The 17388-nt window shown below is 41.9% G+C and overlaps 1 protein-coding gene across 1 annotated transcript in view; it reads right to left on the bottom strand.

Moving 5' to 3' along the window:
* hectd2 (HECT domain containing 2) overlaps positions 1-11889 on the bottom strand; it is a 46896-nt gene extending 35007 nt beyond the window's left edge. The window contains exons 1-8 of the mRNA XM_042083343.1: positions 11426-11889; positions 10600-10726; positions 6903-7041; positions 6443-6545; positions 4849-4938; positions 4653-4717; positions 4381-4412; positions 897-1020 (exon numbers count right to left, since the gene is read on the bottom strand). Of these exons, the coding sequence (XP_041939277.1) occupies positions 897-1020; positions 4381-4412; positions 4653-4717; positions 4849-4938; positions 6443-6545; positions 6903-7041; positions 10600-10726; positions 11426-11503 (758 nt within the window). The 5' untranslated portion in view covers positions 11504-11889. The remainder of the gene's footprint in view (positions 1-896; positions 1021-4380; positions 4413-4652; positions 4718-4848; positions 4939-6442; positions 6546-6902; positions 7042-10599; positions 10727-11425) is intronic.
* Positions 11890-17388: the final 5499 nt, after the last annotated feature.

The raw sequence follows: 17388 nt of genomic DNA, 5'->3' as shown, positions 1-17388 counted from the left end.
TATATGAGTAATACATGAGTAATATATGAGTGAGCAGGGCATTCGAATGTGAGAATGAGCGAACAAGATAGTGAGTGAGTGAATGGGTAGGTGAATGAATGAATGAATGAACAAACGAACGAATGAATGAATGAATGAATGAATGAATGAATGGACAAACAAGTGGGTGAGTAAATCAGTGAGTGAATGAGTGAGTGTCTGAGTGAGTCGATAAACTTAATTTTATGGTGACCCTCATGGCTGTAGAGGGTAGGGGATGATAAAGTGTTGCACTTTGGAATGCCCGACAGAAAAAAGAACTTAACGTCAGAGTCGTTTTCAAAAATAACAAACAAAATAAATACTTAAAACAAATAGAGAATGTTGTCCCCCTTTCCTCCTTTCATTATTAGGTGTGTGGAGCTGCATGTCATGTTTTTATATATGCTAGGTTTTAAATACGCTATAATATGTCGACCAACCCATGTTTACATTACAAAGGTCTACTTCTTTCCAATCTTCCATGTTCTGTTTCAGTCTTCATGTCTTTGAGGTATGATGTTTTAATTACGAAGGAAAAGGAAGTGGGTAGGGAGAGGGAGTAGCAGGTAGTTTCAAAAAGACCCTGTGAGTTAGTGCCTGCATGAATGAGTGAGTAAGTGGGTGAGTGAATGGGTGAGTGAGTGAATGAGTGAGTAAGTGAATGAGTGATTGGATAAGTGGGTGAGTGATTAAGTGAGTGAGTGATTGAGTGAGTGAGTGAGTGAGTGAGTGAGTGAGTGAGTGATTGAGTGAGTGAGTGAGTGAGTGAGTGAGTGGGTGAGTGGAGGTTTCAAAATGAGAGGAGAGTCACATTTAACACAGAGGAGGAGAGGGAATAAGGGAGGCAGGAAGGAGCGTAGCCCCGCCAGACTTACTTCTTAAACCAGTGCAGAAGGAAATGGTGGTCGGCTTCTGCAAGGCTGCTGATCTTTCTCAGTAAGTGTGCGAAGATGACGTACGTAGCTGTGCTGGTGTACTGTGGGTTCTGTGGAAAAAGAACCGACCGAGAGAGAGACAGACTTGTGTCATTAAACACAACTGGCCAAAACAAATGTAAGAAAAAAAAGATGAAAGCAATCATTATTCTGTTGTGCCTCAGTAAGTGTGCAGCGTTAACAAGTTTGATGTGGCTGTCTGGATATCCTGTGGGTTCTGCCACAAAAATCAGAAGCCAGGTCATCTTTACATGCGCTACGGGACAGATGAAATAGAGTTTCTGTGATTGCCTTTGATCTGCTTTAAAAATAATGTGTGGCACTGCCATAATGATATAGTATATCGTGCTCTAACAAAGACAGAAGTAAAATTGTATTTATATATATTTATTGTTTTATTATTGCCTTTCCCCTTTTTTACATTGCTTTTTATTAGGCTATTGCTTGAATTGATATTATTGTGTACTACAACTATTCTCCTTACTATATTTGACCTACATTTTAATCTGTTCCCTGTTCAATTTTAAATATTATTATGTTGTTTTGTATTTATGTGTCGCTTTGGACAAAGGCGTCTGCTAAATCCATAACCATAACCATAACCATATACCACAGCACCATACCATATCATATACCATTAAGAGAGAAAAAGTAGGTTGAAATGAGGAAATAATATTAGCCTACTTCTAGGGCTTTTCTGCCCTGCCTGTCTAAGTGTGTGAGTGTGCAGAGATGACATGTATGGCTGTGCTGGTACTGAGACACAGGCCATTACAAACACATCACTGAGACGAGGGAAGAAAAACAGACGAGGAGAGGAAAAGAGAGAAAAAGAGGGAGAGGGGGGAGGAGAGAGAGTGAGAGAGAGGAAAAGGGAAGGATTGAGAGAGAGCAAGAGAGAGAGAGCGAGAAAGAGAGGGATTGAGAGGGAGCAAGAGAGAGAGAGCGAGAGAAAGAGAGGGATTGAGAGAGAGCGAGAAAGAGAGGGATTGAGAGAGAGCAAGAGAGAGAGAGCGAGAAAGAGAGGGATTGAGAGGGAGCAAGAGAGAGAGCGAGAAAGAGAGGGATTGAGAGGGAGCAAGAGAGAGAGAGAGCGAGAAAGAGAGGGATTGAGAGAGAGGGAAAAGGAAATATAATGTTTGGTCAGGAGAGCGAGAGCACACGACGTCTGACTTCTAATAAAGGCTGGCATCACCACGGAAACCAGCGTTACCACTCCAGCATGACCTCATCCATTCCCGCTGCTGCCTTGTGTGTATCTGTGTGTGTGTGTTTTAATGAGTGTGTGTGTGTGTGTGTTTTAGTGAGTGTGTATGTGTATGTATATGTGTGTCTATGTCTGTGTATACGTGTGTGCATGTGTGTGTGTGTGTGTGTATGTGTGTGTGCGTGCGCACGTGCGTGCATGCGTACGTGTGTGTGTGTGTGTGTGTGTGTGTATGTGTGTGTGCGTGCGCACGTGCGTGCATGCGTACGTGTGTGTGTGTGTGTGTGTGTGTGTGTATGTGTATATGTCAGTGTTTGTCCTGCGAGTGTGTACGTCTGTGAATGTGTGTGTGTTTTTAAAAGGCAAACAACCCAAGGCTCTAGGGCTGACTGACACTGTCGGGGCAGCAGATAATTGCCCCTGGACTCTCTCATCGGCTGCGTCTGTCTGTCGCTCCAGAAAAATGTAGGTCACAAAACCCACCAGCAGGAGCCTGGGGATGGAGGCGGTCTGAACGTGAACCCCAACAGTGAAAACACACAGGCCAAAACCACAGCGCTCGGAGTGTCTAAGCCACTTAAGCACCTTAAGCCTCCTTCACAGACAGACAAGAGGAGCACCAATATGACTGGGGAGGAGAGAGAGGGGGATAGAGAGGGAGAGAAGGAGGAGAGAGGGGGGGAAGAGAGGGAGAGAAGGAGGACAGAGAGAGAGGGGGAAGAGAGGGAGAGAAGGAGGGATGAATCTGGTGCTGGCCATGATCTGAGAGTGAGATAAGAGAGAGAGAGAATATTCAGAAATTCACAACCAATAGAAGAAAGTCACGTGCAAGAGAAAGAGGAAGACAGACAGACATGGTGAGGGTAGATGAAAAAGTAAAAGAAAGAGAAAAAGAAAGCTCTCTCTCACCCTCCATCTCTCCTTCCCTCTCTCTCTCCTTCTCCACATCTCTCCCTCTCTCTCCTCCTCCTCCAACTCTCTCTCTCCCTCTCTCTCATTCTCCACATCTCTCTCTCCTCCCCTCCTCCAACTCTCTCTCCACCTCTCCTCCTCCAACTCTCTCTCTCTCTCTCTTTCAGGCCCTCCCAGACTCCAGCATGGTGGCCCGTCCATATTTGGCCGGCGGTGTTGCCAGGTCTTTGGTTGGTCATGTATGAAGTAAACAGAGGGGTGGTGTTACATCGGCCTCAACGACAGAGCGCTGCCGCCGGCAACCACCCAGACGGGAGTCAATGGGCCATGTGTGAATAAGGGGAGGGTGTGTGTGTGTGTGTGTGTGTTGGGGGGGGGGGATTTGGGGGTAAAAGAATCTTCTACTCATTTGGATTGGATTACTTCTACTTTTTCAGTCTCAAATTTAAAGTTGCTTCATTAGCATGACTGTATGAGAACAGAGTTGCCAAAGTCTCTCTCTCTTAGTCCCTCTCTCTCTCTCTCTCTCTCTCTCTCTGTCTCGCTCTGTCTCTCTCTCATATTTCTCTTTCACACACTGAGCACACATCTGCCTTTCTACATTCACTCCCAACTCCCACAAACATAACAGGAACATCTTCTTCTTATTCTCTTCTCCCTCTCTCTCTCTCTCTCTCTCTCTCTCTCTCTCTCTCTCTCTCTCTCTCTCTCTCTCTCCTCCATCTCTGTATTTCACTGCCTGTCCACTTCCCTCCTCTTCACCTCTACTCTAACCCCCCCCCCCCATCTTCGTCCACAAAGGGGACCTTTCTGGGGCAGATTAGTAAGACTGTTTCACATGTACTGCTGTTTACTCCACGGCACCACCCCTGAGCCCTTGCATAATGATAAGCAACCCCACCTCCACCACCTCTATTCTGACCTCTCCTCTCCTCTCCTCCCTTCCCCTTCTTCTCCTCTCCTCCCCTTCTCCTCTCCTCCCCTTCTTTTCTCACAGAGGAAATTGCCGCCTATTACTGAAACGTTCCATATGTTGGCATGGTTACGCAACAGGGTTATTTGGAGCATTAAGGTGGCTATCTGGTGAAGTCAGAAGACTACTATACTTCTCAGGGGAAAGAGAAAAGCGGGGGGGGGGGGGGGGGTGGGGGGGGGGGGGGTTGTTAAGGAGGTTGCTTGTAGGAGTAATCACTGGGGTAAATAATGAAAGGGTAAACAAACAAACAAGACATTACGTGTCCTGAACACAAAGGTGGGCTTTGTGTAAATGAATGAGATGCAGCTGCTTACCTGAATAAGTACAAAAATAGGCCCGCAGGTCGTCTTTTGTCCGCGGCCTGGTGAGACAACAGTCAAACTTATGCAACTTTCACAAACAAAGAAACAACATTCAAGAAAAAATCCTACACAGTGGTGTTCCCTATATGCACAATGCCAGGGCCTGAAAGAGAGAGAGAGAGAGACGCCATTCTGGGCACTAATTGGTGTTCTCTTCCATTTTTGTTTAAACCAAGACAACACATTGATGAGGATCAAAACACGGACACGTGTCTCCAAAGTCAAAAAGAGTCACTCACCCTTTCCATTCCTTCAATAAGCTATTAATGATGCCTTTTAATACGGCCTTCTGCGTTTCTGGAGGCTGTAAAATAAAATAAAAAACAGAAACAACTTTATCGGAAGTTGTGGCAATTACTGGCACTATAAAAGAAAACAAGTCGACTTGGAGCCATGAAATATGTCTGCGTGAGAGAAATTGCTTTGGGAACGTACTGTATGGAGTATGGCGTCGTAAACAGCGTTGACAAATTTGGTGTTAATTCCTGAGTCTTCGGTTGTGTTAAATGGAGCGTTCGCCTCTTTCTGAAAAACAGGAAAGAGAGAGAGAGAGAGAGAGAGTGAATGAGAGAAAGTGGGAGAAAGAGTGAATAAGAGAAAGTGGGAGAGAGAGAGAGAGAGAGAGAGAAAAGGGAGCATGTGTTTCAACCTTCTTTTTTACTGACAAGACTGTATAATGAGTCCAATTCATAACAATTCCCTATTGTGCTTCCTAGTATATGCTGGGCCACCAAAGAAACCACTGCAGGCGCTAGAGAGAGAGAGAAAAGAAAGAGAGAGAGAGAGAGAGAGAGAGAGAGAGAGAGAGAGAGAGAGAGGGAGAGAGAGAGATGATTGAAACAGATGAGACGGAGATTGGCCAAACGCTCAGCCAATCATCATTGCCTGGTAGAAAAGAAGCCATATTAATATCCGGACCAGGTAGCGGCAGCAGAGGCTCCAGTTTCCTTATTGTCCAATGGCAAAAACAGCCTTTGAAAATGACTCATTCCCGCCGCCCCCCCCCCCCCCAAGCCCTCCTAAGCCCTTACACAGCAGCGACTGTGTGAGGTGAGTAAGTAACTTCTCTGAATGTCAAGTCAGAGAAAAGTGTTCATTACTTCACTGAAATGACACTCGCTACGATGTATGTGCAATGTGCTCTCTGTCTACTCCAGCTACAGCTAAGGGGGGGGGGGGGGGGGGGGGGGGGGGGGGGGTGTGGAAGGAGTGAGGAGGGGAGGGGAGAAAGGGAAAGAAAAATCAACCAACCAGACCCCGAAAGGTCTGCTGCCCCCTGTGTCTTCTGAATAGCACCTTCTATAGGGCACGGTCGGGCACAGGTGCTCTTATTTGCAGCATACTGAAAGAGGCCATTCATTCATTTGGGAACTTGTAAGTGCCCGTCGGTTTTCCCCTCTCTCCAGCTCCAGAAACCATGGCTCTTTTTTCTTTTCTTTTCGTGTGTGTGTGTGTGTGTGTGTGTGTGTGTGTGTGTGTGTGTGTGTGTGTGAACATACTATGTGTGTCTCTCTATACTATATTTTCTGTGTGTGTGATCATAAATCATAGTTATTGGCATTTTTAAAAAATATACTTTTTGCCTTTTATTATACTGTATAGTGAAGAGGCTGACAGGAAGCGAGTGGGAGAGAGAGATAGGGAAATGACCCATGGTTGGACTCGAACCTGGATACAACATACAGAGACACACACACACACACACACACACACACACACACACACACACACACACACACACACACACACATACTGAATGTTCATTCATACACACACACACACACACACACACACACACACACACACACACATACTGAATGTTCGTTCATACATTACACACACACACACACACACACACACACACACACACACACACACACTGAATGTTCATACATTACACAGACATACACACATACACACACACACACACACACACACACACACACACACACACACACACTTGGTGCTGGTGTTGGCTCTGCCCTATCAGGTGAATCTGCAGAATGGAAACACAGATGTGATGCCAAACCTTAAAGGCTGCGTTGAGTTCCAAAAAGGAGTCGAACGTGGTCAAGTAAAAATCATGGATGTGCCTCCAGTCACCTGAGAGGGTGGCCTTCTCTATGTCTTCCCTGCAACGACAGCAGAAAAAGGACATTAAGACTTTAGTAGATGTGAATGATCATCTCAATCATCAATGAGCATCACTGAGTCTTCAGGCACTCTTAATGTGACAAAGAGTGTCACCGAACACACTGAAAAGTAAATGAATCAATTAAAAAAGAAATCCGATATGGGTGCAATATCAATTTCAACACAATCCTACTCTTACAGAAAGGCAGAAACGAAACATTTGTGAAGTTTAAGTTCAAAACTTCTACACTTCTACACGTAGAAATGTTGACCATGAAGCAGGCTACACATGACATGAACAGTATATCTACAGGCTGCTCAATAGCAACAACAGATCATCGATGGTCATCACTCACTGAAAGTCTTTGGTAGTTTTGGTGCGCAGGGGGATGATGGGGTCGCAGGCGAAGCGGGCTTTAACTTCAGGGGGCAGAATGTCCAGGGAGATGCGGTGCTTCTGTTTGACGCCCGTACAGATCGGAGGGAGTTCTCTCACTGTCCCCCCGTAACAAGACAAAACACACACACACACACACACACACACACACACACACACACAAACACACACACACAAACAGAAAATGTGTCAATATATTACAGCGCTGGGCAATCAGTGGCCATATCAATATCTATGGTGAGTCATCATATATGGTGAGTCAGCAGACACCTTTGGCCAAAGTGACTCACATATGCGCTTTAATAAGCACGTGTGCTCCGGTGGGAACTGAACCCATGACGTTGGTGTAGAGCAAGGATAGTAAAACAACAATGGAAAGCCTGGGCCCATGCACTTACGTACTGCAGAAACGAAGCCAAAATAGGTCTGCTCTACTGGCAAGGTTGCAGCCAGAGTCTGCCCAGTGAGGTTTTTTGTGGTATGTGTGGTAAACAGAAAATCAGCCAAGTCAGACCAGCCATAATTGACCAAAATTGGTTAAATCTTGGTGAAATTGGTTTAAAATTGGCCCCACTTTTGACTGAGTGTACACCATCCATCATCTATTCCAGGCACCGGTGTTAGCACCTTGCTCTGTCAGGTGAGCTACAGGAACATATGGAGATGTACAGTAGATGCTGTTGTACACATTGAAAATGCATTCAGAACTTTCCTTTAATTTCACAGAACGCCAGTTCCAACATCACCAATTCCAACAACATTTACCACTGTTATGCAAACCCACTGTGGCAGCCGTGGCCTACTGGTTAGCGCTTCGGACTTGTAACCGGAGGGTTGCCGGTTCGAACCCCGACCAGTAGGCACGGCTGAAGTGCCCTTGAGCAAGGCACCTAACCCCTCACTGCTCCCCGAGCGCCGCTGTTGTTGCAGGCAGCTCACTGCGCCGGGATTAGTGTGTTCTTCACCTCACTGTGTGCTGAGTGTGTTTCACTAATTCACGGATTGGGATAAATGCAGAGACCAAATTTCCCTCACGGGATCAAAAGAGTATATATACTTATACACTTGGGCCTCCTTTTAAACAGGCATAATGAAGGTTTCACTAGAGCAAATTAACTATGACCGGCATGATGTCATATGGCCCATGACAACAAAAGAGAACAACTTCAAAGCAACATCAAAAGCTTTTTAGAGGTCAATCTGAAAACTTGTGTTTACATGGCGTAATCCAAGGGGAAGGGGGCGTATTTAGGTAAGCCCAGACGAAACCGTACATTAACTACACATAATTGGGAGGAAAATCTTTCAAGTGACCTTGTGTCTGGGCACAATTGGGGACAATTATCATCATCCCAATAACAACTTTGCTTCTTTAAAAAAAAGAAAAAATGTCACTAGGCCCACCAATGATTCTTGTAATCTGCGAACAACTGCTAGTACCCAGTAATCACCAGTAACTGCCAATCAGGCTGACTGTGTGTGGGGGCAGAGTTCAGGGAGAGAACAATATTCATCACTGCTAGGCAAGTTAAGAAACCCCTTTTTTAGCTTGCAACTTCATCAACTGAGAATTATTGCAACAAGGTCCACTTGTACATTTGAGAAAAACGTGGTTGAAAATTACGAATCAAATAACTATAACAAATATAATAATATTATTTTTGCACCAAATCATATTAAATTATATTATTTGATGCAGTAATTCACGTTGACGTTGAGCTGCGCCAAGGGTTATAAAACAGTTCTGGGTCTTCTCTGGTGCGGCAGTCAACAAAAACAGTCCAGTGGAGCAAGAATAACCAGTCCCGCACGCAGGAGAAAACAACAAAACAGAATTCAAGCCATTTGCGTGTTAATTGGATTCACCTGTAAAATCTGCACATGAAGGGTGACCCAGTGTGCTTTACAAGTTGCACTAAGGAAAGTCAAACGTGGACTGAAATGACAATCAACACAACCAGAAGTGTGGAATTTAAGAAACCTAAACCATAAAATAAATAGACCACACAACAAACCATTTAAGAACATTTCTGATTGACTACTGGTTGGATACAATGAAAGCAGCTGGATGTCCTTGGACAAGGTGGTGATCTGGTGGTTCTATTGTTGTTCCTCAGATTTGGCCCAGATCTGGCATCACACCAGGACCACATCCGTTCCAGTCAGCTGTCATAATAGCATGCATGACTTCGAGCTCTGTTGTTCGGTTACTGCTTAATTTCTAATGTATTTATTGATCCAAGTTGTATCTGTTTGTATTTATTGATCCAAGGCACTGAAGTTCTGCAGCAGCATAATCTTTGAGATTAGAGGCAAGCTGATTTTTGAAAGTAATTAAAAATAATTTGTTTCGCTTATGAGGCATTGATATTTTAGCCATGAGGCAATGGAAACCACACTAGTTAGGATGTGTTTGAATCCCAGCTGGATCGCACACAACCTATTCAGCTTCTAATCCTTTCAGTGACATCGTGACAGCAGGAACAATGTCCTTTGCTTGAGGAGAGGCTGGTACTGATCAGCACTCTGTTCTACAACACATCTGTAGAAGCCATTGCTGCTTAAGTGTCTGACTACATCTTTTGATGTCGACGCACCCGAAAAGGCAGAGCACATCTTGAAGTGTTCATTAATTCAAAGCAGAGTGTAAGGCCTTCCTTTGAAATTCAATGACATTCAGCAATACATAATTTCTAGAGGAAAAGGTCGGTGCCTACGTCTATTTTGTATTTAAGGATTATACAAGCATGACTGATTTTTTTTCACTAATTTCCAAACATTGATAGAGATTATACGCTGTCCTATAAATGTATACTCTTCTAGCCTATCAAGATGTCAGCATCACTGAGCATTTATTCATCAAAGCAAACTGAGTTCAACATCCCAATCTCCATCTAATTGACTTTTCTTAAAAAGTCTTCCAGGGTTTGAATTGAGGATTCCACAAAGCACACTAAACGGAGCCATGCATGTGCGTTCTGAATGCATTTCCCCCCAAAGAGAAATATTTAACAGTGAAAATAAGAAAACAAATCAATAGGTTACATATTGATTGTGCTTAATATAAGTGTCACTAATTCAAAGAGGCACCTTAGCAAACGTGCACATTCGAAGGTTAAACGAAAACTCTGACATCATTATTCTAATGTATTTTTTATTGTTGTTGCTGGTCTGTCATTATGTTATAGCAGAGTTATGAACATTGACAGTTTAATTTCATGATTACAACTTGAAGTTGAAATGTGGACTGACCAGGCCATACAACCCCAAAGAATGTAGTTTAGTCTAAAAATACCAACCTGAGTCATCAGTATGATCTCATTTCAGAATGTGTCATTTTATATAAATCACTAGGTCTGGATGCAATAATGAACCCGTTAATTTGTCTGCTCTCTCTCTTTCTCTCTCTCCCTCTCTCTCTCTCTCTGTTTGTGTGTGTGTGGGGGGGGATAATATGGTGGTCTGTGTGTTTGCTCAAATGTGATTTTGTCATTACAGCTAATAACACAGAGGCTACAACACCCAAACCCCTTTTGAGAACAGTTTGAGAACTCAGTCCAGGCCGACTCTGCCAACAACATCAGAGCAATATCAGTGTATGTCCAGGCTACCTTCCAGTAGTGGAGTGGACTGAAGATCTTTGCACTGGAGCTTACCGTGTCTAATGGCAGGTAGGATGATCGGCAGAGACAGCCCGTGGCCGGCTGCTTCTCTCCTTTGACTCACGGAGGAGAAGAAGTTTCCATAAGAGGCACACGGCTGCTTGGATCCACGCTCCAAACCCTGTCATTGAAAACACAAATCACTACGATGGCAAGCCATAAGGATTTTCCACTTGGCTAGTTTCTCTCTTCTGCTATCAGTTTGCGCGATTCTGTGATGTTCTGAGGAGTTGCCTTAAGGTTGCAGGTAATAGGCTACAACACTCAGAGAACTGCTAGACCTCAAGCCAAGATTAACCACATCAGTAAGATGCAACTGACCAAAGAGACTGTATCAATGAGGATGCTCTGTCAACCCACTGGAAGTCATCTTCACATAATAGGCAACAGCTTTGGTAAAGCAAAATAATGAACGACACTGCTTGGCTTCAATACTGGCAGTGCAGTGCTACATGTCAACCTGTTTATGTTCCATTTCCATTTATTTTTGTAATCCTTTATTACCGTTACTAAAACTTTAAGTTTTTGTACTAAGTTAACAATAAATAAATTAAAATGTTAATGCATATAAAATTAAAAAAGAAAAATTTGGTGACCCTAACCATTATGTTCAAATAGCCTAGCCTATATGATTATTTTTTAAACTTATGGAAATTACATGGAAATGAAGTAAGGTTTGACAGATGAAAAAAAAAATACTTTGATGTTTTGTTATACAGGGACAATATATTGAAGTAAAAAAAACAACGTGTTGTCCATCTTTATGTACTGCGATTACGCACTGCATAAAACAAATAAGGCCTACTATTTTTGTACTTACATGATTAAAAATAGGCGGAAGCCTGTCTCGTTCCCTGTCGTCCACTGGGGAGTTGTTCTCACTCATGTTTAGATGCATTTCGTCCTTTCAAATGTCTTATTCCGAAAGCAGTCACTTGGCATTTTCTTTCCTAAAAAGTATACGAGTACGCGTTACAGAACGAAATAGTCTCACTTCACTTGAACTTCACCAAGGCACTGCTTGGGTGATGCATAACGGTCCAAGAAACGCAAATTCAGAACGATGTGTTCTTTATAGAAGCTTAAGCAGGTGAGTCAAAGTAGCCCTTCTTGAAAGTTAATATGGATGCTGTGTGCTCAAAGGAGAAATCCGTCGTCGTTCAACAAGAAGGAAAAAGTTCGTGTAGTCTACGCGATGCTGCGTTACAATAGTTACTTGTCCGCTAATGTTCTATAGAAAAAAGTGCTCTGGCGTTCGTATGTGCAGGCCAGCTGCATGCTGGCGCCATGTTGTTTGATGAGGTTTGTAGTTACGGACTTGGATACGGAGACTTCGACTACGTAAGAGAGGGGTTGGTGCTCGCCTTCTCTGCGCTGAGTCAGATTTATAGTATCTTTCCTGGAATTCAACCTATCCCCAGCAAAAAAAGACCTGGCTACTTCACGCTTTATCCCAAGATGAATGTGAAATGTATTTAGTAGAAAGAAAATGTACACAAAGTGGGTTTTGAACTATAGGATAGATTACAATAAGATTTAATATTTGAGTGAGTCTGAGCCCGTAATTCAAAGTTAATCAAAGGCTGTCAAAAAGCCTACTGGAAAATCTACAATGAGTTCACTGGTGCATCCAACCCCCACATTATGTAACTGTCTTCTCTTCTGTTCTGTATGTTCATGATATTCCAAGAAAAGAAGTCACCCCTGGCGGGGTCAGGTCATCTAATGAACCATAAAATGTAAGGCCAGACCAGTCTTCTTTTCTTCACTGTGTTTACAATTGATGTTGGTGAGAGTGAACTGCTCTCTCTCTCTCTCCCACTCACTCACTCAGTTACTCACTCTCTCTCTCACACACATACACACACACACACACATGTAAATCATACATTTGCAAACATCACTAGACAGTATAAATGTAGGCTTTAACTACATAACAAATATGTCATCCTTACATAACAAAAAATAACAACAACAAGATTTGCACATAATAGACTGGGAAATACAGATAGAGTCCAGAAATAATATTTGTTTAGCATTCAAAAAACAGAAATACCCAGTTTTTTGAGACTTACAAAAAGGCATTATCATCAGAAGTGCCTTTTTACAGTAAAGCAAGGACATTATATCCCCACCTAATTCCCTAACATAAATAAATATCTCTTCTGTTGCATAACCCCTGTTGCATGAGCCAACTTTAAAACTGATTTGAAAAGTCTATGTGTGAAGAATATTCTGAGGTTAGCTATTATTTAGTAAAAAGGGATTGTCATAGTTCATGGTCCATTTGACACTATGAGATTATTATACTGTGGATTGGCAAACTGCAAAAACAATATTATATTTATTAGGGCTGTCAATCGATTAAAAAAATTAATCGAATTAATTACATACTCTGTGATTAATTAATCTAAATTAATCACATATATAATTTTTGCTGTGAAAGTATTTTAAATATTTAAATTTAAATGAATCATTGAATAATCAGCATTAGTGACATTAAAGTTCAAAAACTCTTTTATTATTACTTTCACGGTTCATATAATGGCCATAATAATCTATAATATGATCTAATATGCTGAGGAAATCAATTCAAAAGTGCTTCCGGAAGAAGCTTTTTTTTCACATGTAAGGCATTTCAGGCCACAGATATAACCTAAGGGACACAATAAAACTAAATTAACACTCCCCTCAATGTCAACACTATTTCTTTGCATTGATGTGGAACTTTAGAGTTGACAAACTCCAGTGATATGCTAATTCCTTGTTGCAGACATTGCAGAGGACTTTATTTTAATCAACATTTTATTTTTATCAACACCATCAGGCCGTTTTTTAAAAGTAAATGTTCCAATCAATGATCTACTGTAGGCAGCACATTTTCTTCTCTCTCCTTCATTTAACAGTCTAATGGTTACTGACTAGAACAGCTCGAGGTCAAAGATCATACGGAATCGATTAATCTGCACTATTTTTTTTAATCAGTTATTTTTTCTCAAATTAATTAATCGAAATTAATCAGTTATTTTGACAGCCCTAATATTTATGAACTTAAACATCTTGGAGTTGAAACCTTTTGTTAGTGTAGGCCTACATTCTTCCAGAAGAGGGCGTAAGAGACCTGTTATAGTAAAGTGAGCAATGAACAGATAATAGATGGAATTCTCTCACATCAAAAGTTTGGGGATCTTAACACATTTGATTCCTGCCATTACAAGGGGAGTTTCAGTGATATGTTCTTTAAGGTGATCACAGTCAGCAGTAACTGGGTATCTCTGCGGAGTCATTCACTAACATATATCAATTGTGCTGCAGGATCCTCCTGCAATGGTAATCTTCTCAAAATTTCCTGAAAAAAACCCTGCATTGAGTAGGCTGTCCCTATTGAGAGTGAAGAGAGAGAGAGTGAGAGAGAGAGAGAGAGAGAGAGAGAGAGAGAGAGAGGGTTAAAATAGGGCTGTGGTAGACAGTGTGGCAGACAGTGTTATATGACCAAAATCTCATGCCATGATATTGGTAATCTCATATTGTGATAGCGATACATATCACAATGCAGGATATTTTCTGCAAACGCAGTGAAAAAAAAGTTAACATAGCCTTACTAAGCAAAATGCTGTGTCCTATTACATTCTGATTACACTTGACACCTAAAATGAAAAGTAAAGTAACCTATCAATGAAACTTGACCTCATTTATTTTATTTATTAAAATAGATTTCTCTCACATTTGTTGAGTGCAGGATACTTTTGGAACTTATATTCAAAAACTTCATCATGCATCTATATCATCAATATCACAATGTAACATTATAGTTCAAATTCGTACCATACAGACAGTACAATGTTGCACAACCTTGAAAATGAGTCTCTTTATCATTTAATAATGGTAGTTATTTAATCCACGTTTTTGGCTCTCAGCATTAAAATGCTGTTAGTTCTCTAAAACAGGCATGTTCTGCTTATCGAGAGTGTTAGTGATGAGAATCGAACCCATGGATGAACACATGGATGATATAAAAGAAGGTCTGAAGCACAGTGTACAAGTTCTTTTAAAATGTTGCCCAAATTTAGGAGAGCTATTACTATGAAACAATGGTCAGTTTGATTCAATTCCATTTATTTCAATAGCATAGTTAAAATTGGACATGGTCTCAAAGCGTTCTGTAGAGTCCACAGATGAAGCGCCTGAGATCAAGTGCATGACCAACAGTGGCAGTAGGTAAGGTGAACAAATAGACTACACACAAAGGCTGAATCTTTAAAAGTAAGTGTATTGGACTGTATTGAATTTCTGTCCAATACACCTTCTTTTTTTAGCGTCAGCCATTGTGTGCGGAGTCCGTTCTTTCACTTTATCTGCTGATTTGGATTTTAAGCACCAGCTGAAACATCTAGCGACATACACAGTCTTAACTACAAGGTGCACTGGCAATGGGCAGTGTGAGCAATTAAGAAGAGACTTAACTCAGGGAGGAAACGGCAGGAGAGAAGGGGAGGAAGAGAGTTATTTTGAAAAACGACAAAGTGACATTGCACAATAGAACGCCAATGTAATTATTTCGCTAGACCAACGTTTTTTTTTTTCATCAGGGTCATGTTCAAATTTGTTAAAAGTTTCCACTTAGTCAGTCAGCAGCACCTCTGTTTGTTAGCACCCTTTTTTTTCAGAATGAACAAAAGTAAAGTGAAATGCCTTTGGTAATGGCTTCACTTTGTAACACATTATAGTAAGTGTATGGTGTCTCCCTAACCCTCCCGTCATTTGTCTGGTTTGTTGTACATGCTGAAACACTGAGCTTTGACCTCACCTCTCCTTCTTTAAGGGCCATTCACATCAAGAAGGATAACTATAATGACGATAACGGCAAACAAATAATCTTCTTTCTTCCTTTGCCCTTTTGCACTTTGCGTCCTAAACAAAATACTCAAAAAATAATAATAATAATGTGAATGACAGCATCCACACAATATAAACTAAACAATGATGACAATATTGTTGGGATTACTTTCAGAACAATTCTGAGAACGATAAAAAGCTGACAGCCAATCAGATTATGTCAAATTTTAGACATCACATTCATCAACACGAGGAGAGACTTCCTTATATAGTTACAATTATCTTTATAGTTATCTTTCCTGGTGTGAACAACCCGTTAGGCCAAAAGTTGTTCCTTAGGCCCAGTTCTACCTCAAGAAGTCTCATTCAGTGCAGTGATTACAATTTACAGTGAATTCAGATGCTCAGGTACAAAAGTGATTAGACCAACCAGAGGAAAGCAACGTTTCTCCTAACTAAGGAGTAATAATTAGCCTGGGTTTTCCCATGCTGTCTTACGCGCGCAATTTATTCACGCTGCTAGGCAGCCTAGATTCTATGGACTTCATTTTCACCTCAACGAAGGAACCAATCACAGAACGGAGGAAGGGCAGCAAGACGATGACGACACACCGAAGTCGTTATGAGCTACGTACAGACGCATTTGATAGACATTCGTAGCGCCCAATAAACGGCTCTGGGCATTCGCAAACCACGTATCAAATACAAGAAAATTAATGTCTAGTTCCCAGACCCCATCTCAATGAGATGAGGTCTGACGTTAGCCAGGCTAATAATAGTATATTGATAAGAAAAAAACAATCCAATTTCAGTTCAATATATTGTTATTGCTCCTTATTTCTCAGAAGACAGCAACAGGTGAGATCTCAAGTGGATTTATTTCTTGTGAATCAAAGAAAAGACATTTTTGACACAAGAAATTTTCCTTTGGGTAGTCACTCCTCTGACTGGAGCACACATGAGTTCCTGGCTCTTGTCTGGACCCTTAACCATATTGGGCTGCCTGTCTCAATCCAGTCAGGGCAACTAAAATTCCCTGCCGAAACCTGAGTGTCCATGGACGAGAGCAGTAGCAGGAGCCAAGTCCTGGACCGGGAGCCCACGGCTCAGATAACGCTGGCACTTTCTGCCTAGGGAGGGATCTGATCCTTGCCAAATGACTCACACTGTCACCATTGGTATTAAGGTGTTGGAACGGAGGCTAATGCTGTCGTACTTTACAGTTTGATATGTTTATGAGCCGGGATTAGCAGTGAAGCGTTGTGCGTTCGCTAGCACTCCTGGTTCTGAAACCAGAGCGCAAACGGTCTGAACATTTTAATTAACAAGCCTGTCTTTAACACGATTTCCACGAAGACGCTTAAATGAGATATGGTGACAGCAGCCATGTTTGGGACTGGACGTGTTTATGTTTTTTTTTAAATATAGGTCCAATTTTAACAGGAGGGCTAAAAGCACATGCCAGTATTGACTCAAGACCAAGTCAGCATGTCTTGGACTTTTACAAGCTGGGAAGAGGTTTGAATGTTCCTGCCCCGAGTTTCAAATAATTTCTTAGAACTATCCCCGATTGACCCTTGGGTCAAAGGGTTGGGATTGCATGTGTTCTAGGGTCCTAAACATCAGCTCCTGAGGTCCTAAAATCACCCAAGCCACACTTTTGCCCAACTTAATTAAATATGACCTGGCCTGAAAGTGACTGGGTGAGTAACCACATCCACTGCCAGACTCAGTCACTTAAATCAAAGGGAAAGTCCCACACTACTAATGTAGTATTCCTTATCTTCTGTGACTCTTTGTACTTCTGAGAACTAATGTTATACAGAATTATTGATAGCATATCAGATTTGTTGGGAGGAGCAAATGCACACTGTGTACTTCTCAATGAGGAGCTAGAGAATTGATTAAGTAAAAAAGGGTCTCTGTTTCTAGATGCAGTGGACGTTT

This window comes from Alosa sapidissima, chromosome 24 (assembly GCF_018492685.1).
Source record: "Alosa sapidissima isolate fAloSap1 chromosome 24, fAloSap1.pri, whole genome shotgun sequence".
NCBI classification, from domain to species: Eukaryota; Metazoa; Chordata; class Actinopteri; order Clupeiformes; family Clupeidae; genus Alosa; species Alosa sapidissima.
This window is presented reverse-complemented; position numbering and strand designations above follow the sequence as displayed.